The sequence below is a fragment of the Trichoplax adhaerens genome, genomic scaffold (assembly GCF_000150275.1).
Source record: "Trichoplax adhaerens TRIADscaffold_5 genomic scaffold, whole genome shotgun sequence".
NCBI lineage: Eukaryota > Metazoa > Placozoa > Uniplacotomia > Trichoplacea > Trichoplacidae > Trichoplax > Trichoplax adhaerens.
The window spans coordinates 1,516,797-1,540,113 of record NW_002060947.1 but is presented as its reverse complement, the minus strand read 5'-3'; the positions used below and the strand labels follow the sequence as shown (position 1 = coordinate 1,540,113).

Genomic DNA, 23,317 nt, shown 5'->3' with positions numbered 1-23,317 from the left:
AATTACCTATATTATTATTATTTTTTATAACAGAGCATTAAAACAATTTTCTACGGCTATAGCTAATTCCATAATTTAATAAATGAACTCTAAAGTTGCATCCATATACGTTCAAGTTGCAATAGATAGGCAGCTAATCGCCGGCATCGTTGCCAAATCGACGAAGAGTTGTTGTCAATGTTCGACTTTTCTTATGAACCGTGTGCCTAATCTATATTTCAAATAAGATATGAGTTAACGAACAGTTACTTTAAAACTTAATTTTTATCTCATTAATCGAAACGAAATATACAATCCTCCAAAACAAATTGATCTGATATGTAAACGCAGCGCTTGTTGAATGCGTACCATTACTCGTATACTTAGTTTAATTCTATTGTCCTATAGTATCAAAATGCTCTCGCTCCTCTTCGGTATTAATCTCCATTTAATATGAATTTAGCAACTTAAACGTCATACCAAATGACATTAATGCTATCATAGCAATATTCCTCATTACATCTATAGTATATAGGACATAAATATATACAGAAGTAGTTTATACGTATGGCCTAAACTTTAATGAGATTTTCATAATATAAAGTCACGTTCTCTAATTATCATTTTCATTTTTACTACCTTGTAAAAGGTAGATCATATCAAAATGCTTGAAACACTCCGATAGGACACTTAAACTTAAGGGTAAACTTTAATTCTGTTGCAGTTAGAACTCTATAAGGACACTTATAAAATCAATCAATAAATAATCTATGGACTAATTTAAGACTTGCTGTTTGTAGTTTTTCATTATATTACCAATTCTGAAATTTTGATTCATTTCAGGTTATCGTAAAGATTATGCTATAAAATACGTATTACTGTTCTTACAAGTGTGAATTATGGTATCCATAATGTACAAACAGGGTTTATCTGTATTGAATTGTCCTCAATCTTCTCGATAAGGCCTAGATGGTTGATAGCTTTACATCAGTTATAATCGGGTTTGAAGTCTGCATAAATGTAATTCTGCTGTTTTAATTTATAACTTGGTATATAAAGATTATGCAGTAAACTATTGTCACAAGTGTGAATTCTGGAGTCCACTATACACAAACTGACTTAGTCTGTATTATAAATAAAATTATTGGTTTTTAGTAGGGCTATAAGATAAAATATTGTCATAAGTGCGAATGATGATGTCCACCATACATGCAGTAAACTGGGTTGATCTGCATTTATAACTAGCCTCGATATTTTTGATGGAGTCTTGGTGTTTGACAGTTTTACATTAATTGTAATAGGGTATAAAGCTTGCGTAAACATAATTCTACAATTTTAATCGATTAATTATAATTAGCGGTAATAGAAAAGACTATGCGATGAAATTTTATCATAAGTGAAAATTATGGTGCCTACTATATGTAAATTGCGTTTATCGTTATTTTTAACTATCCTTAATGCTCTCGATGATGTCATGTAGTTGATAGTTTACCATAGTTGCTAAAATGTAATTCTGTAACTTTCAATTCATTTTTAGTTATAGTAAGACTATGCGATAAAGCATTGTCCACAATACATTGCTGAGTTTATCTGCATTCATAACTAGCCTCAATTTTCTTGATGAGGCCTTGATGGTTAATAGTTTTACATTAGTTGCAAAAGGATATCAAGTCAGTATAAATTTAATCCTACAATTAGTGCAATTATTAGTAATCGTACAGACTTTGCAATAAAAATATTGTCACAAGTGTGAATATTGGTGTCCACCGTAAATAACCTAGCTTGATCTGCTTTTATATCAGGCCTCAATGTCCTCGATGAGGCCTTAATAGTTTCACATTAGTTGCAATAAAATATAAAGTCTATATAAACGTAATTTTGCGATTTTAATTTATTCTAATTATGGGTTATATTAAAGACTAGGCAATGAAATATTGTCACAATTGTGAATTATGGTGCCCATCGTACATAAACTACGTTGATCTATATTCATAACTGGCCTTAATATTCTACATTAGTTGCTAAAATGTAATTTATCAACTTTTAGTTTATTATTATTTATAGTAAGACTATGCGATAAAATATTGTCATAAGTGTGAATAATGGTGTGCATCATACATAACTGGGTTTATCTGTATTCATATCGGATCTCAATGTTCTCAATAAGGCATTGATGGTTGATCGTTGACATTACTTTGAATAGGATATAAAGCCTAAATAAATGTTAAATTTTTACTATACACAACGATCTGAATATTTCGGTTAAGCAGCATGCCATCATCCTAAGCATAAAGTCTGATAATCTATTAAAGTTCAAAGACAAGCTTACTACAACAGAATGGCTAACAGTTTGGCAAAAATGCTTCAAATCTACATTATGTGTTACAATATGTACTGAATTGAACTCTAATTGATAAACGAAAATCATGATTAATATTTCTCATTTCGATTACTTTACGCAATAGCTGCTGAATTGAATCAACCTCTTCAATGTTAGTAACTATTAATTTGTTAGAAATATCAAATTTTTCCATATTACTAACGTATCCTTGCACTGCAGTTCTAATTACACGGTATTATGCTTATAAATACGAGGTATTTGCTAGTAATAGAATAGCTGGGTGTTTTTCAAATAACTATAGCTAACGAAAACGTTTATGATTAGCAAATAAAACTAATAACGAACCATGAGGACTGAAAACAAAGCTACCTTTGATACGATCACTCCATAAATATATTTAAACAGTCTGTCGCCATATCATTCATCAATTTATAGTATTGAACCATTTCATTGCATATTATCACGGCATATCAAATGGCCGATGGAGATAATTTATCAAAGAACCCTTTGTTTTCAATCTTCTTGATAGGTAATTGCAAAATCAAATACCAACTCTTTACTTTTTTCAATTATTATTAATACGTAAATGAATATTGAAGGTATCAAAATGTAATATCTTACTCTAATTAAATATAACGTTGACATAAAAGGAATTAACCAAGTCCATCTCGGCTATTATAAGGCATACATCCTGAAATAATCCCATTTAGGCGCTTCCTAATTCATCTTGCTCTCACTAGCAAAGATAGGTAAATAATACTGTAATGAAAGAGGGCTTTGTTTTGTCCTAAATCATAACGGCCATGGTGATCGAAGAGTTTACAAAATGAAGCCATGATATGCAAAACTTAAATTAGTTCTCATGGACTATCGTGTCTGGCTTGATAATTTCATGCTACATTTATCCATTCTTGATAAAATGACCTTACTAATGAACTATTGATTATATTAAAGAGAGGATACTGTTTTCCTCAATTCATCCTGTTTGTAGCGTGTCTACTTTTTTATCTTTATTCTCTATTCCATATGCTTATATCATATTATAAATTTGAAAAGGTAGATCACGGTAAGTAACTGAATGACGAAGGTTTTGACACATTTAATAGTAAGAAAATCAACGAATTAGTAAAGCATAGTCTAATCTAGCTCGTTCATTAAATAGGCAGAGTAAAATGATTTCTGACGGCATTGCTGACACTCTTATATGGAGCGAGTTTTATAATGTTGGCTAGTAGCATCTTGAAGAAATATACCGATAAAATGGCGAAATTTCCTACACTCCTATCTGCACATGTCAGTCGATGGTTTGGTGTAAGTTAGATGATATAGGCTGAAAAATTTCAAAGTGGATCAAGGTACGCGTATGATATGAATAATGCTTTTTCCTTCTCGGTTAAGAAATAATCGAGTCAAAATACAGCCTATTTTTTAGTTAACTATGCACATACGCGCGGATGTCATTGTGAATAAGAGTGTCTGGCTAGTATTACTGATTTTATCCATTATAACTAATTTAAAAATGGATAGGGTAAAACTCGGTTGAACATGATTACGTATCATATGCTAGTATTAATCGATTTTTTTACACTTATAGCATTTTGATTTTGCACTCAACATCATGGCTACAGAAGTAGTAGAAAAATATGAAATTGACCAGTAAAGCTGGTACTTATATCGATACATATCTGTTAACTTTCTAATATTTCCCCTATCGTAGCCTTATTCCAATATATCTTGTCGTCACGAACAAGTTGTTGCCAAGCGCATTCTTCATAACATCAAATAATTCACTTTAATAGATATCGTGAATAAGATCACTCCGTTATTGTTTGATAATGATGAAAAGAATGCAAGCTGCCAAAGCCATCCATTAATTAATTATTGATTTAGACAGTATATTTGACTAAGATAGCTTGAAATGGTGCAATATTATCCATATTTTCTTGAATTGTTAGTTAATTTACCAGTAAAGTAGACGTGCTGGTAATACGAGGGGAAAAGTTATTCTGGATTCTAAGCTATAGTGATACTAATATTTCCTGAATCTTTTCGAACTCGACTTTGAATACTATATCTGTAAAGCGGCTATCTTTGAATGATAGCTCTAGCAGCGTCGATATTTTCTACGTCTTTTATAACCCGTCTGGGATGCTACATCTGAAAACTGGCTATCGTTAAATGACCACTATAGCAGCAACGGTATTTTCTACATCATTTACAACTCGATGTGATATGTTCTACTAACGAATAAATCAAACTTTATAGTTTATCTATTACTGTTCAAATATACTTTCCTAACTTCGGCTTTGCTCGAAAAAACCATTCTAGTCAATCTTACTATTTCATGACGCATTAGTGAGTCCTACTAAGTAAAACCATTATAGTTTAATTTGCTGTTTCAAGGCGCATTACTGAGCTCCACTTATGTGACATTAACGCATGTATCGGGCAAGGCATTTACTCGCTATTTACTTCTACTAAAGTTTTGCTGTTATAAATTATCTTAAAAAATAATATGACAGGATTTTCCATTTCCTTATTAACTTCACATCATTACCAAATGGATATATAGAAGAGCTATTCTTGCTTTTTTTCTAAGGCTTTACTGTTATAAAATACCTCAAAATAATAATATAATAAGATCTTTCATTTCTTGTTAATGTCGCATTACAGATATACGGAGGAAGGCCTATACTGGTCTTTTATTTCTAAAACTTTACTGCTATAAAATACGATCTGAAAAGTAATTTGACAGAGTCTTCCATTTCTAGCTAACTTCGTATTATTTGTAGGTGAAGGAAGGCCTATATTCGTTGTTTTACTTTTAGAGCTTTACTGTAATAAAATATGGCAAAAAAACGTGATAAGATCTTTCATTTCTTGTCAACTTTACATTATTTATAGATGAATGCTTAAGGCTTCTACTCGCTTTTCACGTCTAAAGCTTAGGATCATAAAATATCACGAAATAATAGGAGAAAATCTTCCATTTCTTCTTAACTTTACATTATTTACCGAATAGATATATGGAGAGAGACCTATACCTGTTTTGTACTGCTAAAGCTCAACCCAACCCTAGCATAAATGAAAACTATGACATTCAACTTCTAAACGAAAAAATTTCTAACAAAGTCATATAAACCTTATTTGACTTCATCCTTTTAACCAGTTTCCTATTCTGTAATATTTAGCATTGTAATGATTTTTTAAAAAGGATTTACTTACTAGACTATAAAATAATTTCTCTCAAACAAATTTTTAGGTGACTAATAAGAATGATGGTAGTCAACATAAAGATGATAAGGTTTCTTAGAAAGCCAAATTACTCTTACTTGCATCCATCTTTAACTAGCTTTATATTTAGCGAAATTTAGTATAATTAAAATTAGAATTTTTAAAGAATGAACAACAATCTTATTTCTCAAAGAATTTTTTGGGCCACTAATGGCAATTAAGGCAATCAACTTCTACATGGTAGGATTTCTTGGAATGCCATCAAGCTCTTAATTCATCCTTTTAACCGATTTCTTATTCTGTAATCAATATTATGATGATTTTTTTTAATTTGTTAATTAGACTATAAAATAGTTTCTCTCCGGGATTTTTTTAGGCCATTAATAAGAACAAAGACAGTCAACGTATAGCTGGCAAAGTTTCTTAGAAAAGCCATAAAACTTTTATTTGACTCCGTCTTAACTAATTTCTTATTTAGTATTATCAAGACTAGATTTTTAAGAACAAATTACAAAATAATTTATCGCATAAAATTTTATGGCGTCTGCTAGGAAATTCATCTAAAGAATTTAGTCACTTTGAATGAGCCAACCTGAATGAGACAGGTTATTATTAGAGAGCCATCCAAGGTATCTGACAAGATTTCTTCGAAAAATGAATCTATTTGTACTGGATAGATTTAATGAGATTTTTATTCCTTATTACAAGACAACATGTCAATGATTTCTTCTTCATCACTCTACTACGTCAAAACCTCCGGCAAAGAATCGATCAGTGCTATTACAAGTATGTCAAGATTCTGTCAAGAAAGAGTTGATGTCTGTCTACAGTTTGGTAAATGAATTAACGCGAATAAAACATGGAAGTGAATGTGGCCAAAAGGGGATTTGGCTATGAATTAGTTCGATTAGATCTGTATATCGGAATAAACCGCCATGATAGCGATTAAGTCCTGTACTAAGCCAATTAAACATATTGATCACTGCTGCATTGGGTAAGTTGAACTTACCGCTAAGAGCCGAGCTTGATATTTTCCTTTTCTGTCCCAGAATAATTCAGCCAGTAAAACTAGTAGGGAAACCACCACGCCAATTATAAGGAGATAAAATGTTCCCGATGCATCAAGCCATGTCAGACGGCCATTTTCACTATTGTCACTGCCAGCCGTAGCTAAGGAATCGGCTGGCTTACATTTGATCCCATTTCGCCACCAAAAATCATAGCGTTCTTGTATAAAGCCCTCTTCAGCTAATTTTAATACCTGAGATGAAATAGCTTGATACCAAATAGAGCCAGATTGCAATGCAATTCCGTAGCCTTTAGAATCGAAAGTTTCACGCAAATAGAAGAGATTGCAATCCTTATGATTGACAATATATTCTAAATATGGCGTATCCCAAATAAAACCATACGGGTAAGTGCTATTTTGCACTTTTTCCACACCTTCGATCGATGTCTCAACTAAAGCATTACTTAGATTTGCTTTCATTTTAAGCCACATATCTTCGTAGGTATGCAATTCTGCATATTTAAAATATTCATGCAATTGACTATCACGGACAGTGCCGTAAGTAATGGAAGAATGAGCTAATTCTTTTAAAGTTTGAATTTCAGTCGTAATCTGACTATGTGTCATAAATGCAGCCAAGTTGGCAGTATAACTAGAGATAATAACCAGCACAAATAGCCACCAAAAGAAACCAATAGTGCGGCATGACATAGAACGAGGTGTATTTTCAGTACCTTGTTGCATAAAAGCACCTACAACAAACCACAAACTATTGGAAAAATTCGATTCATCTCCAGTACTACTTGGAGGTGGATCAAAATACCAATCGTAAGGACTAAATCGGCCAATGAGCCATAAGTAAAGAGCAACGATAAAGGCTGAGATGATGATCGAGATCCAAACATTCATCGAGAAAGGTCTAGTAAAAGCAAATACACGATTGACTTCGTCAATGTTTTTTTTCTTCAATAACGCTGTGGCGTCCATATTTAAATAAGGTTTTGTAAATTCCACCACTTCTTCACGTTCAGCTGTAATAGTTAAATCAGCGAAGGCCAAATCTGCTTTCTAGGGTTGAGTTAGTACGAATAAAGTGATATAAGATTTTTAAGTATTCAATCAATAGAAAATAATAATTTATATTCAATGTAGAAATTCATTACAGCAGGGCCTTTATTAAATTAATTATCCTTCCATATCATATACCTTTTCTACTAATTCACCGATCAGGCCATTCCAGGTACCATTCTTCTTAGCACCGTATATCATGTCACTCTCTACATGGATAACATATTTAAAATCTAAACGACGGGCAATTTCCTTCAGTAAATCGATACAAAATCCATGATATAAATTATCTTCATTTGTGGCCTTTGGATTTTTCATGACAAATGGTTTAGACTAAAATATTAATTGTAAATAGTATTAATACAAAGAAATGCTAGTGCCAGAGACATTCTTGATCATCGATATCGTTGAGCAACGACTTACCAACAATGTGGTAACGATGAGAGTTTTTTGTAGTGCCTCGCTTTTCCATTGCATTTGGTAATCGCTTGAATTTATTGTAGCCAACTGCAAGAATGAAATGGTAAATTTGCTTATAAACTTTCTAAATTATATATAACACCGGCATGGAGAACATAAATCAATTACTTTCCATCTTTCTATAAATAGAGTCTAGGCAAGTTAAAGTGATTATGGCAATCATTAAATACTCACTAAATAGGTAATAACTCAAATCATCGATGACTAGAGATTTACTTTAAAATAATATTCCTGCCATCAAAATCTTGGTGCTGACTTACAATCGTCACTTTACCATCATTTAATGATTCTGTTCCAAACAAAAATTGAAAACGTTGCCGTTTATTTTCTTTATCAAAGTAGATAGGGCCTGTCATTCCCGTAATTCTTTGCTATCATAAGAACATAACAATGTTATTAAATCAAACATAGGCTATAGATATCATTAAGTTGCTGAATCTACACACAAACTATTTAATATCGAAAAATATCTAAATTGTTAAATAGTTTCTATTTCCATGCATAAATCATTTAAAATACAGTGTCTGAAGATATTCAAATCGTCAAATACTTTCGATTTTTTACGCGCGAACCTTATTAAAATATTTATAAATATCTGAATCACTAAAGTGTCTCAATTTCTACGCTCAAATCTTTTAAGATATATCGAAAAATATGTAAATCATCAAATAGAATAGATTTAGTGTGACTTCATTATTATACTACAAATTCCTGAAAATTAATATATGTGGAAAAAAATTTACGTGAATCTATCAAAAATGGTAATAATTCGAGAATCGCTATAGATATAGTTCGATATCTAAAAGGAGTTGAAGTTTAAAACTTTCTAAAAATTAAAAATTATGCACAGGTAGATAAAAGTATTTTTGTAGCTTAGTTTTCGATGGGACCTAAAATTGCGCATTAAGTTTATACTAGGAAGCTTATTATCCTTTCAATATCATATCATAGTTAAAGTAATCAATATGATAAAAAACGCTACTCAAATCCGTAAATTGATTGAAAACGATGATTGGCTGAGTTTATTTTAATCATGATAAAAAGTAAGCAAAATTAAAGCTTGTTGCTATTTTCTTATCATAAATTCATTAACTCAGGAACTTGTCTGAACGTGGTTACGTTCCGTATTGTAATAACTTCATTACTTTTAATTTATTTGAAATTTGGATTTAAGTTATAGTAGCGAATAATATTGTATTTTATGATTGATTTGACACCATAGATATTATTAGTTAATGAATATATGCATTACTAAAGAAAACTTGATCATAAATTAAAAGATATCAGGAGTTAATATAACTGATACAACTGCAGCACTGATATGTTATCCGAAAGAAAGTGAGCAATGGCTGCAATCATATGTCTTAATCGATGAGAAGGCAACAAATTTATTTTTGGAATATGATTCAGATCTGTCGATATCAGTATATAGTTACTCCCGAGAAAAAATACAATTTTACTTTACTAAATATTCAGAATCCCGAAATCTTTATAAATCAGCAGCGACATAATAATCAGATTTTTCGCGCTACTTCAGCTGTCAATTTCTTAATGGAACCGAGTATACTTCGCTTTTATAAATCATACCTTTTGTATAGACTCAATTAAGGTTGCATAACCTGTCCAATTTGCTTGCATACCGTACTTCTCACAAGTAGTAGGTCTTGATTCCAGTGCATCAAGAAAACTGGTATCATTAGCCACCTCAATAAGAGCTTTACTTAGCGTTAATATTCCATCAAATGCTAGCATAGCATCCAGCTAGCATGATTCCGTTAAAATTATGAATAAAATGATGCATGGATTAGATACTATTGCCAATCGAGTGAAATTAAATTATAATAGCAAGTAAAATATAGAAATCTTAAATTAGGTTAAGCCTTTATTGCGCTATCTTTGAAAGTTATTGAGTCATTTAAAGCTTTATAATTAGTGTAATAGATCACAGCCAAAAGTAAAATTTCAGCGATTATCATAACAGGAAAAATCTTTCAATATCTACAGTTACATTTTAATATAATCCTATCGATTATTTCTATAAATTTTCTGTTTGAAGTGCTACAAAAGCATTAGTGCATCAAATATACTTAAAACCCACCCGAAGGCCAAAAGGAACTCTTGCAGTCGAATTATTAGCTTCATTTGTGGTATTCCATAATTCTAAAATTTGATTTTCAGTGACTTTTCTATCAGGTAAAGCATCAAGATAGCTTACAATAATATTCTTAATGTTTCCAAGACCCAAGCTATGCAGTGCTAATTCTTTTACAATTTTTTTAGTATCCTAAAGGAAAATTGTTATATTAAATTATTAATTTAGCATACAAGTGTAAGCTTGAATTCAAGGTATTAAATCTATACCAAGTTCGTGGTTAAGTAATCGTATTTTGCTGATAGGAGTCCAGTTTTTTTAGCCTTATTGTAATATAAAATCAAATCATTCGATTGTTTACTATCAAAGACGATCAAATCATCAAGCCACAGTTTTACTTACAGCAAGAAGGGTAGCAATTAAGCAATCATCTTGACACGATATAAAAATACTATAATGACGATAAGTTTTAATCTGGTTCATAATATAAACTGCATCTGCTAGCATTTCATCGAAATTAGATCGATATTTTAATCGATGACTAGTAATATGTATTCGATTTAAATTTGCAGTCAGCACCAAATGCTCAATATGATCAAAATCTATAGAAAAAGAACAGGCAATGTTAAGACACTCTAAGCATAAAATTAATGTAAGATTACTAATAATTATAATTAGTTTAGATACATTACATTTTTGTTTGATCAGGGATTATCATTTTCATCAGCTTATATTACAGTTATAGCAATCTTAGTGTCATGAAAATGGAATGAACAGATTTGAAGAAATCTTAATGATCGATTTAGGGTATGAATAAAGTTTCTGAATATCTGGCCAATTCGTGGTATTAAACTCTGTAATTATTATTATATCTGTACCAAAATAAATCTACCTTTTCGAGACGAAAGTTATTCTTACGTGGAATAAATAGATTATCATATGTTCTATAGTTATGAGGCGTAAATGTTCCTAGTTAGCTATTCAGTGAAAATACAAGTCCAATATAGAATCATGATATCGTGATCATGGATTAGCAAAGTTAAAATTAATGCGTACTATTTAAAATCAAATATCGTTCCGCTAAAAAATGCGGTAGGGACTATTATTGTAATCAAATATTGCAATTACTAGTAAAATTTTCTCGTCTATCCTTTGTGGCCATTTGGAATGAGTTAGCACATATCTTGTCATGAGTTAAGCAAGTTTTAAAGGTATCATCGTATATGGTATTTGAATGTTTATTAACTCAATGAGGATAAAATCCAATAAGTATTCTATTAAGGACGATAAAATAATATCTGAAAGCCGTACTGAATACTGCAATATGGTATAGTGCTCAAGGCACACTAATTATCATTTTCCGATATATTTTAAACTAGGCATTCAATAACTTGAAGTAAAATTACATAATTCTGCTATGTACTCGAGCTTTATCGTACTAAATGATAGAACGAAGAAACTTAATTAGACAGATAAAAAGTAGCAACATCGTTTAGGCTATTACAGTACAACATTGATGTCTTAGGTATTAATATCTTACCATCATAAATAATAGATATTTTTTTCCATGACAGAAATTCAATAGCTTGCAAAGCAATTTTATTCAAGTCTGAATGCGATGGATGCATTTTGAATGATTTATCTGAATCCAAATGATGAGACTGATGATCGTCTGATGCTTGAAAATGAGTTACTCCATTTCCCAAGTCGGTACAGTATAGTCCGATAGCTTGGTTTAAGTTAGAATAAAATGGTCCAAATATTGCTACTGCTCCGTTCGTAATTTGCCAGCAGGCTAAGATGAAGTTTGATACAGTATTAATTCACATTATAAATCCTAAAAAATAGACCAGAATAGCTGTGTGTTACCTTGGTTAGTAGCTGAAAGTAAATCGAGGGGTTTGGAATAGTTTTTGATTCCATTTAATACGATATTGTAAGGCTTAAGAATTTTTTCGTTGACATATTTAATACCATAATCAAAAGCAATTTCAACTTGCATTTTATGGATATTATCCGGAAATAATCCACCTAAAATTTAAAAGTTGTTTTAAGAAAAGACATTTTATACTATCATGGAATAAGTACACATCTGTTGATAGATTTACTAAAAATAACGAGGGCGAAATAATATTTTTATCAACAGTATTAAGCAAGAAATTTTAGAACCCACAGGCATAAGCTTATGAGTACAGTCTAAACTAGTATACATAAAAAATGAAGCATTTTCAAAGAAAATCTTACCAACATTAATTTCAATCATATTAACTGACTGTGGTGTTAACAGAAAGAAAAGACTGAAAAGTAGAATAGAGAACCTTATCGGCCTCATCTTTTACTATTTAACTGTTATCACAAGACCTCAGATAGATGGAGTTGTCTTAGAGCAAATTAATTTAAAATGATAAAAGCTTTAAGTTACGAATGTTCACGTAGCTAGATCTCCTTTATTATAATTCCTATATGAAGCCAATTAAGAACAAAGTAGAGTCATCATTTCTCCAGTTTTTATATTAATATTATTAGAACATATGGTAAAAATACTGACAAAATGCAAATTGTGTTTACCTTTTCAAGAATATATTTAACGAGCGAAGGCGTTATTTTAATATTATCAATTATAATTTATTATAATTTATTGTTGCCATCATTCGTCATCATCGTGATCATAAGTTTAATCTATCTACACATATACGGAACGTTCAATATGAAACAATGTTAGCTATATAAATCTCGCACAAAGGATGTTAATGGCCGCTAAAGAAGAGCATGATTGCTCTATTATTATTAGTGATTAAACGGTACCCCAAAGCAATGAGTAGCAGGATTGTGTATAGGATATTTTCCATGGAATAGAATAGCTAGATATCGATACCGACATAAGAATTGAGGGCAACATATAAATCTGGTAACTCTATTGAAATAACGGTATTCGATCTGCTATATTCGTTACATATTGAGTAGGACAGAGTAAGCAACTAAGATAAAATCAGAGATAGAAGAGAGCTTCACATAACTTCGTATGTATTGGCGCAGGATTATTGCATGCATGTTATCTATATCAATGTACCAATAAGTAAATTGATTTAACACTACTGATTTATGATAAGCAAGATTGTATGAATCGCGTTACAAAAGATGGATACTACTGTATGCAGTGCTACTACTAAAGGTATTAGTGTTTTATTTTTCATTTTAAATACCTGTTTTAATACCAGAGCATAAATAATCAATTAATTCGAGTTTTAGATTTTATAATTTTTGTATCTGATTCTACTCCTATAAATAAAATAATGGTAACATTATTTGGCCATTGCTGTATTCGTTTTTCTGAAAACACAGTTTAGCGAAAATAAGGTAAAGATAGTTTCAAATCATGAATGATACTGCATTAAAGATTATACCTAGAATCTTCTTACAGAAGAATAACAGCGATAAATACATGCTGTCAGCATAACCTTGCTGATGACAGTAAAATATATACAGAAAGAGGATTTTAGGGAGAATAAATTACAGCGACAATCACTCTGAATTACATTCAACGTTAAAAATTTATACATTAGTAAATTTATGTCTCCAAAATGGACTTGATAACTTTAGCTTTCTGTCGAAATAAAACATGAAGTAATAATCTTATTAGGTATCTTGCACCATAAAATATGATAAGAATTAGCATTGCTAATCGCTATTTTCTCACTTCGATATCTTGATTGTTGATGATACCATCGATAAACGCTATCTGGTATTGCTTTGCTTTCAATCTCGATAACTGAAATCGTAAAATTGAAATATGTCCTAGTGCTTGCCGGGTTTCCACATTCATAATGTTGCGCATTTTGGAAGGCTTGACAGATGGATCAAAGATTAATAGTGCATTCAACTTTCTATGATGGTCATGTTCTATTCCAATAATTAGTCTACTGTGACCTATAAGTTGTTATTACGAAAGTAATTAAACTGCAATGTATATGTATACAGTAGAAGAGCAATTATAGGAACAAATAGACTGCTTACCATCATGCTGTAAATATAACGGTGGAAATGTTAAAGATGGCATTGCCGAGGACTGATGATGAGTCGTTTTTAATCCCTTAAAATAATCTGATACCCACTGAAACAGTTTTGGATGAGTTCCATCGTCGGAAGCTTTTGAGAAATCTACCAGTTTACACCTTATAATAATAGGAACGTACAATAATCCACTTAATGCTGATATGACAGTTTTGATCTATATTTGAGATTAAATCCAGATTACCAAACATGTTTTGATAAAAATAATGAGGCAATTTCAGTTGCTCCTATCCATTTTTTTGTATTATGAAGACAATTACCCAACTGCGATGCGCCTTCAACATCAAAGCCTAATCACGTACAGAGTAGTCGAATGAATAAGGAAGACTTGACAAGCATTTATGGAATTACTTATAGTTACATAAACACGTTTAATTTTGGATTAATAATGATAACCTTTCTTCCAGGCTCTCTCAATGTATGACTGCAATTCAGTTACGGAAGGGATTTCTAAGTAGTAACAGGGTATACGATATGTAAAGATTAATAAATGCACTTTGACTATAACAGTAATTTAAATAGGATATTAATGGTCTAGTCTTTATCTTATTAAAATATGCGAAATGGGGAGATTGATTAACATAAGTTGCTCACCACTAAAAAGCACTGATTTATATTGAGAACATCCCATTAGGCACGAAAGTAACATTTGAATATTACGATAGCCACAACCCCATCCGAAGTCAGCATAATTTGATGAGAAATGATCAACTGGTAAGCATAAGATTACTTCTTTTTTACCATCGTTGGAATAAAAGTTACGTAAATATTCAATAATGCCTAAAAAAGGCAAAATTTAGACTCTCAATACAATTCTGAAAATAAATATACGAATAGATTAGGTTAAATGAAAAATGAGAATTATAAATAGTCGACATTTCGTTATTCCAAGATTCACTTCAGATGAATCCTTTTTACCTTGCATTTCTAAAATTACAGCGCTAGGTATAAATTAATTAACTCAATCGCTGAAAGATACGTAGCTTTATCTTTGTTAGTACTGTAGCTAGGACTATAATGCTTCGTAAGGAGTTATACTAATCAAAGACTTATACAGAAGATGTTTGAAATGGATAATCATCTTACCACATGTCCGAGTTTTATTATCATCAATGCCACCCTTAGTAGATTCTAACAATCGTGCCTTCTGTTTAAGATATTCTCCAACTTGCATACGATTGCTATCCACCATTTTCTCTAAGAACCGCACACCTTGCTTGTAATATCCTTCGTCAGATTGTTTCCTACTTGAAGACTATTTTGCAAAAGGCAGTTTTAACGCTAATTATATATAGAGAGAGTTATAGGCTATATGCTCTTTCGTTACAAATAGTATCGATGATTTACAGGCCACGAGTGAGAAAGTTTGCCTTTTACAATGAGTGCATAGCTCCTATATCAGCGATAAAGAATATTCAGTACCTGAATATCACTATCTTGTAAAGAATGAGCTAGTAGGTGATCTTCGTATTCTGTTAGAGCGACTACAATATAAATCAAAATTATCATCGAGGCAGAATAACCTCCACACATGATAAAATTTTTGAGCAGCCATGCCTAGTATCGACTACTAAAGACAACAATATCGCCATTTGACGAACTGTTACATTATGTTAAGTTATCATTCGCATCTTATAGCTATACGACTTACATTTATAAATAATGACATTCAGACAACGAGAGAAAAGTGATTTATTTTACGAGTGACTATTGTAAATAGGCATGAGGAAAGATTATAGGCATTATTATTGTCGTAATAAAATGTCAGGGTAGCCATGTCTAGTATCGACTACTACAGACAATTATATCACCATTTGGTGAACTATTACATCATGTTGAGTTCTCATTAACATCTTATGGCTGTATAGCTTACTAATAATGTCATTGAGGTAACGATCATAAGGTGATCAATTAAACAGTAGATCATTTTTATGAATGACTCTTGCAAATCAGCATGAGAAAAGATTATCGGCATTGCTATTATCGCGATAACATTTAGAAGTAGCCAAGCCTAGTATCGACTACTATAGACAATTCTAGAGCTATTTGATAAACTATTAAATCATGCCGAGCTATCATCAGCATCTTATTGCTGAATAACTTACAATTGTAAACAATGAGATTCCAATAACGATGGTACAATATTGCTGTAGTAGATTATTATTTTTATAATTGACTATTGCAAATAGGCAAGAGGAAAGATTAATTATCGGCATCCATTGCTATTTTACGTACCTGCTATGCCACATTCGCTTCTTGGACAAAGAGTGTATTGCTCTGAAATGGGGTATGACAGAAAATAAGTTGGAACCAATTTTAAGCATTAGTTAAAAGTGAATGACTTCTGCTAGAGAATACTATACAATCAATCTACACCTTGAAAAGAATTAATGTGTTTTATCTTTAGGAGTAATTAAGATAGTTTAAACTACCGTCATAATCCATTCTTATTTTTTTGCCATGTCGATTCTTCTCTTCGCTGTCTTGAGCATGGACGGAATCTAGATGTTGATTTAAATCCTCGATTTTAGTGCTTTCCATATTGCAAATGGGGCATAAAAATTTCTCGGACATTTTACTGGCCATAAGTGGATTTATAGCGGTACTGTAGAAGCCTGTCAATGTTTGGCGGCTAAATCATATACTGTACAGCTAATTATAAAGTAGAGTACTATGCTGTGATCTACTTATGGTATAGTAGTACAGTATGATACTTTCAGTATTACATGGGCTGTTATACAGCGCATAGTAAGGTCATGGTCAATTGTCGGCTATATCTTCAGTAATCCTAGATCTCAGCATGGCTTCATTTATAATTCATTATTTCAATCAACCCTGAATAAAATATAAAAAAATTAAAGTATAGGAATACGCAGGAAATCTTCACTTTACACTTGTGGCCATACACGTACTGTAGTCTGATATGGACTAAGGTCACTAATTGGATATTGTGTAGATCTCCTCATACAATCTTATGTGTAATCATGAAATGATTGATACCAGTAATTAATAAATTTATATATGAAAATTAAAGTGTTGCTTTATCGTGGAAATCCTACTTTATACTCATGCCCTTATCCTCCAGATCATAACGAGGATCGCTAATATAGCTAGTAATAATATATTAGTACCGTTTACGTACGTATATTATGTATATATATATATTATTATAATGCATAGGTAACAGTATACTGTAGTCATTATAGTAAATATGGAAAAATTGAAATTTGCCGAGTAAAGCAAATCTTCATTTATATTCATCCCCTTATTCTTGGGATAAGAAGAAAGGCCACAACCGTAACTACCGGTAATTTTTAGTTGCATGGTATACAATAAATGCTCTCGTGCAATTATATAATCATTCAATACGAGTATAAAAATATAAAAAAATTAAAGTATCGTAGGATACAGAAAATCTCCACTTTATACTTGCATACTCACAGAATATAGGAATAATAAAAAATTAAAGAATTGCCTCATATAAGAAATCTCCACTTTATACCTATTCCTTTATTTTTAAGATACTTATAGAGATAGTACAATCATGATTACAGTGATATAACATGAATAAAAATTTAAAGATTTGTAGCATATAAGAAATCTCCACTTTATACTCATGCCTTTATCCTCAAGACAATTGCGGAGATCGCTACCACACCTATCATTAATGTTTGCGCGCACTATACTTACAGTACAGTATATAATTTTATACAAATCTATTCGTATAAAGGCAATACGAACTGATATCACATAATCATAGAATATCCTACGGTAGATAAAATATGAAAAAACCAAAGTATTGCCGCTTACGGAAAAATTTCCATTTCATGCTCACGCCCTTATTTGCAAGATTGAAGCAAAAGTTACTACTGCACCAACCAGAAATACGTACATTTTGTAGACTACAAATCTTTTGGCATATTTGCATAATCATAAAATATGGAAAAAATTAAAGTATTGCAACATACGGAAATCTTTACTTTCTATTCATCCCTTAGTCTCAGAAATAGAAAAGAGGTTATCACTGCACCTAAGTCTACTGTCAACAATAGCTACAGTACTCAGCAAGATAACTGTTCGGTAAATAAAAATAAATCTTGACTCAACACTCATGCCCTTATTTTCGGGATAAAAATCACTACTATGTTTACCGGCAGTGTACAGGTAATTGTATAATATATCTACTCCTATAGTATAAAGGTCTACTATAATAATAAATTACAGTGTTGTATTTAAATAATTTACTGGGAATGTACACGTAATTGTATATATATATCTACTTGTACAGTATACTATAATGTCGCAATATAATAATAAATTACAGTGTTACATTTAAATAATATGTCATTACAACAGCATGTCAATACTTGCCAATGGCGCTATAAATAAAAATTTGGTAATATTCATTCCTAGGAAGGGTGGGATTCCTTTGTTTACTTAAAACAGCATGTTTTGTGTAAAATATATGCTACAGGCCTTAAATCACATTTGCAGTAGCAATCTCAATTTGTCTTGTGCCTTCAAAGTGCTGTTATTGATCGCTAAAAAAATAGGCGTTCTGTATTTAAGTTTATAATCTCACATTGTGATAATATTTCTTGCTTAGACTATAATATGGACAAAATTGATGCAGTGTAAATTTCTTTAATAAACACGAGTAACTTAGTCTCTCCTTATTAAGTGGTAAAAATTTTTTGTCAATATTAATTAGTATTTTCAATTTAAAATTTGAACTATTGTCTCTCAAAAAAAGATATGAAGCTATGATTTATGGCCAATTTTTACAGATAACAGGATATCAATCTGGTAATCAAACATGACTTTGTTTTAAACTATAATATGCCCTTGTAACTAACGATATAAATTGTATATTTATTTGCTGCGCTATCCCTGCAAAATGTTTCTGATTTAGTTTGAAGCTTCTTCTTCGCTTAGGAATCAAACAATATCCATAATTTCTAACCTTTAATAAAATTTTTTATGGTATGTAAAGAATTTCCCTCAAACTTTATTATTGCTTGATACATGTACTTCTAGATTAAACCCGGGGATAGTCTGGGCTTGGGGATATACTTTGGCCTATTACACCGGTACGTTATTATTATCTTATGATATCATAGTTGTAAATAGCCAATTTAAACAATTTAAATATTCTATAGTTGTCATGCATTATCCATGGCTAATTTCTTTAAATAAAAGTTGTAGTGCCTTTTAATGCCGGCAAGTCCAATACTTACCTTGTACGTAATTATACATTTTCCAACTGTTGTAGTCGAATTATAATGGAACTATTCTATTTCTATTATAATACTGATCTATTGCAAATAAGGGTATCTTTGAAGTTCTACTCTTCAACTCTACCATTGAATAGTAAAGTATTGAAATGTATTAATCGCTTTAGTTACACCTCGCCAACATATGGTAGACATTGAAAGGATATTAATAGAATTATCATGTTGCATTAATGAAGAATAGATTGTTATTATTAGGTTATTGTATTGAAATAAAGTGAGTAATACTATTTCTGGTATCTTGCATATGGTAATTGTAGGCTTTAATTGATTTTGCATTTATGAAGGAAAATTTTAATTTGGATGATATTAATATTCTACTAGAAACAAGATAATGCTGTAGCTCTTGCGATTGAATGTGAATTCATCGGTTCAAGATGATATGATTAATTCTCCTTAACAATCTAAAGTTATTTCCTATTAGGCATAAGATAAATTTGATGAGTAGCTAACCTACCATTTCCTATGTACCAATTGAGTATACTTATACTGCTGTTTTTGGTATAATTGGCTAAACACTAAGATTGGTATGTTGTAATGGAAAGGTACCTCGTCGATTCTTTAGGATGAGTCATTTTAAGAAATAGAATCAATACGGATGCTGTGTACTGTATTTTATTCATAGCATTGTATTTTATGGATAAACTTTTCTTTCTATTTAATAAAATGTTTATGAATAGTTTTGGCAGTGGTTCCTATGTATCGATTGATGTTGCCGTTGTACTGGATGAACAATTATCATCTGCAAATAATTTAGCTCTATATAAAATAACTTTCACTCTACACAAAGTATCCTTTCGATATAATCCACAGACTTTTTCTATGCTCATGATAGTTCTATTATACTGTACTATCATTTCTAAACGGGAATAGTAGATTGTGATAGATAGCGTGATAATAATGATTTTAATTTAACTTTAATGAAATGTTTACCATGCTCATACGATTGTCATGTATAGTAGACAAGATACTATTTTTACAATTATTAATCCATTATGAGTCATTGGCCTGTTTCACATGTCATTTGTACGCGTATTTAGCGTAGTCATGTATAGACACAATCCAGTCTATGTTTTGAAGGTCAATTACTGTCATTATTTCTGATCTACTCTTATAAATCGATTTGAAGGAAAAACGACGAAGATGTCCCCTATTCATTATAGTCTATGCTAACCGATCAGGACATTTATATCTGATTATGACCATGCCCTCATCAGTTAATAGTGTATCAGGACTTGACAGGCCTGCTGGATTGGATACCTCATCCATTGACATTAATGTTTTTCAATTCTTTACCGGTATACGTAATCTCTACTATCGGAATTTTATATCTTCCATCTTCTTCAGTCGTTATGATTTCTATCCCACTAGCGAGAGCTAGATAGTAAAATGTCAAAGCTATTTTTCATCATGGACGGATCTGTCGCATTCAATTGTCGATACTTTTCGACGACTCTCTCGGAGCTTGTGCGGTGTGCTCGATATCAACCATGAAAAAGATTATCCATAGCGTAATCTCCACTGCAGTTTTCATGGCAAATTGACAGATAGGAATGCATTGTTGATTCCGGCGATGAATAATTCTTGTGTATAAAAGAACATTTGTATAGCGTTTTCGTCATTAACGCCTAATAAGTTAGACAAATTGTGAAAAAGGACGCGACCATCCCATTTCCTTTGCTGCAAGACCGACATGAGTCACCAGAGTCAATAAAGGGTTGCGCTGGCGTACGTTGCGAGGCAGCCATGACTTTGTACTGTAGCCATAGGGTAGTGACATGGGTTTTGCTTGGATCGGCGACTGTGACAACGCGGGACTGTTGGATGTATAGTAAGAGTATTACAGCAGTGTATACTGGCCTAAAGGAAAAAAATACTTGTATTAGTGTATCATTTCTTCTTCTAGAAGATGATTTATTTGAAAAATCGTTCAAAAAAAGTGAAAATAAAACAAAATAAATCTCTCTCTTGCTGCGTCTAATTCATTACGAATGATGACTTTTGAGCATGATTGTATAGCATTCACGAGCAAAAAGGATGTCACCATCACGTAACCCGGAATACTGCCATGGAGTAGGAATTTCACTCAAAAATAATGTCACTACAATGGATATCAATCATCGTTTCATTGGCGACATTCGTTTTGATTCCGAGCAGGTAGCGTGTCCGCTGTTGTACACCTACACTACAGTACAGTACTCTATTTACCCTCTCCATGAATGACTCCACTACGGTACTTTGATGGTACAGACTGGTGTAGTCTAGACGCTCCTGCGCTCTACTGTACACTGTACAGTACATACAGTCCAGTAGTACTGTACTGTACTGTGGCCCGAGGCCCCAGAGCCACGGCTGCGTACTGTACTGTACAGTACACCCTGGGTGTGGACGATGACACTTGCCTACAGTACTATATACTGTAGTGAGAAGTAGGAGCGTGATGACTACCCCCCCCCCCGTTGGCCACCATCTTCTATTGTTTACCCTGTGGAGAACAATAACATGACAACCACCATGAGTCAACATGTCATCGTCGCCTTGACTCATGCTGATCCATCATGACTACCCTTCCCCTACATTACTATGACAACCAGCGTGGTAAGCTTGCCTTGCATACTAACCCCTCTGCATCCATCCACCATGCTCCCCTCGTGCCATTCCAACCAATCCAATTGGTCTCTTCCATCACGTGATCTTTTTCAAGGCGTTGTTGACCAATAACGGTCTCATCCTAGTTAACGGTCCCTAACGGTTGGATATTATTACGAATTAGACTAATAAAATATTGCTTTTTGCATACTATTCTTGATTTTCCATCATAAGGGAAAAATAAACCATCAGAAAAACATCCAGTCCTCCCCACCCTCCCAAGTATTAGTTGAGGTAGTATGCACTTGATCATGGACTCAAATTGATTCTCATCAATAAAAGCTTAACTATTGATTGAACGATGAATAGTCAAGAGTAGAATCTATAGTCTATACTACCAAATTGAAGACAATCATTAGACAATTGTAACAGAGTTGATCAAGAAGTGCGTACAAGTTGAAAAGGAGAATCAATCTTTTTTTTCCTCCCTTACCTTGGATTGCTGTTGACTATTATAAGATTACAAAGCCATTGGTTCGACGACTTGAAATTGTCATCCATTGGATTATTTCCAACATTATTTCAACCTTGTGTTGATCATCCGTTGTACTATTCTTAATAAGGGCAAAAAAAGAAATTATATCTATATGAATGTAAGTTAAAAAGGAAGATGGAAAATCAATCAGTAAAATGAATTCTGTAGTCGAAAATTTGCAAGCCTATTTCTTTTTCTTCTCTACTCTTGTCAACGTGATCATCTTTGGATAGTCGTAGCCATCTTGGATCATCACATATGAACAACTACATTTAGCCTACTATTGTTCGATAAAGAGACAGTATAATTAAAGCTCAGCTGCAATGTTTTGTCACTAGACTGTATAGAAAGTATATTGTCAGTTTTCTTTCCATTGAACCTTGTAGTAAATACTATCCAACTTATTCCGTCATCATATAATATTACTTAATGCAAGATAAAAATTTCAAGTTATAGCTATGCAATGAAAGCATAACATCATCATCGCTAGTTATAATCTATGTATGCATTACTCTTTCCTTCGTCATCTTGTTATTAGCTAATTGACTTTTCCATTCCTTTCCCGTTACGGTAGCATCTGCTTGAACATCAATATCTTTAAATTCCAATCATGAGCGATAAACGAGCC

At 32.0% G+C, this 23,317-nt stretch overlaps 2 protein-coding genes across 2 annotated transcripts; both read right to left on the bottom strand.

The window, feature by feature from the left end:
- Positions 1-6,857: 6,857 nt before the first annotated feature.
- TRIADDRAFT_14565 (uncharacterized protein) lies at positions 6,858-8,081 on the bottom strand (the record flags this gene model as incomplete). The annotated part of the gene is made up of 3 exons (XM_002112322.1): positions 6,858-7,631; positions 7,770-7,964; positions 8,055-8,081. Coding segments are annotated over 3 exons (996 nt in total), but the record flags the coding sequence as incomplete, so codon positions are not given.
- A 5,351-nt stretch (positions 8,082-13,432) lies between these two features.
- On the bottom strand, positions 13,433-16,815 carry TRIADDRAFT_56280 (uncharacterized protein; the record flags this gene model as incomplete). Its single annotated transcript, XM_002112321.1, has 9 exons — positions 13,433-13,482; positions 14,218-14,375; positions 14,459-14,564; positions 14,671-14,724; positions 14,869-15,054; positions 15,361-15,529; positions 15,697-15,758; positions 16,510-16,551; positions 16,707-16,815. 9 exons carry the CDS (start codon positions 16,813-16,815, stop codon positions 13,433-13,435), a joined length of 936 nt encoding a protein of 311 aa, XP_002112357.1.
- Positions 16,816-23,317: the final 6,502 nt, after the last annotated feature.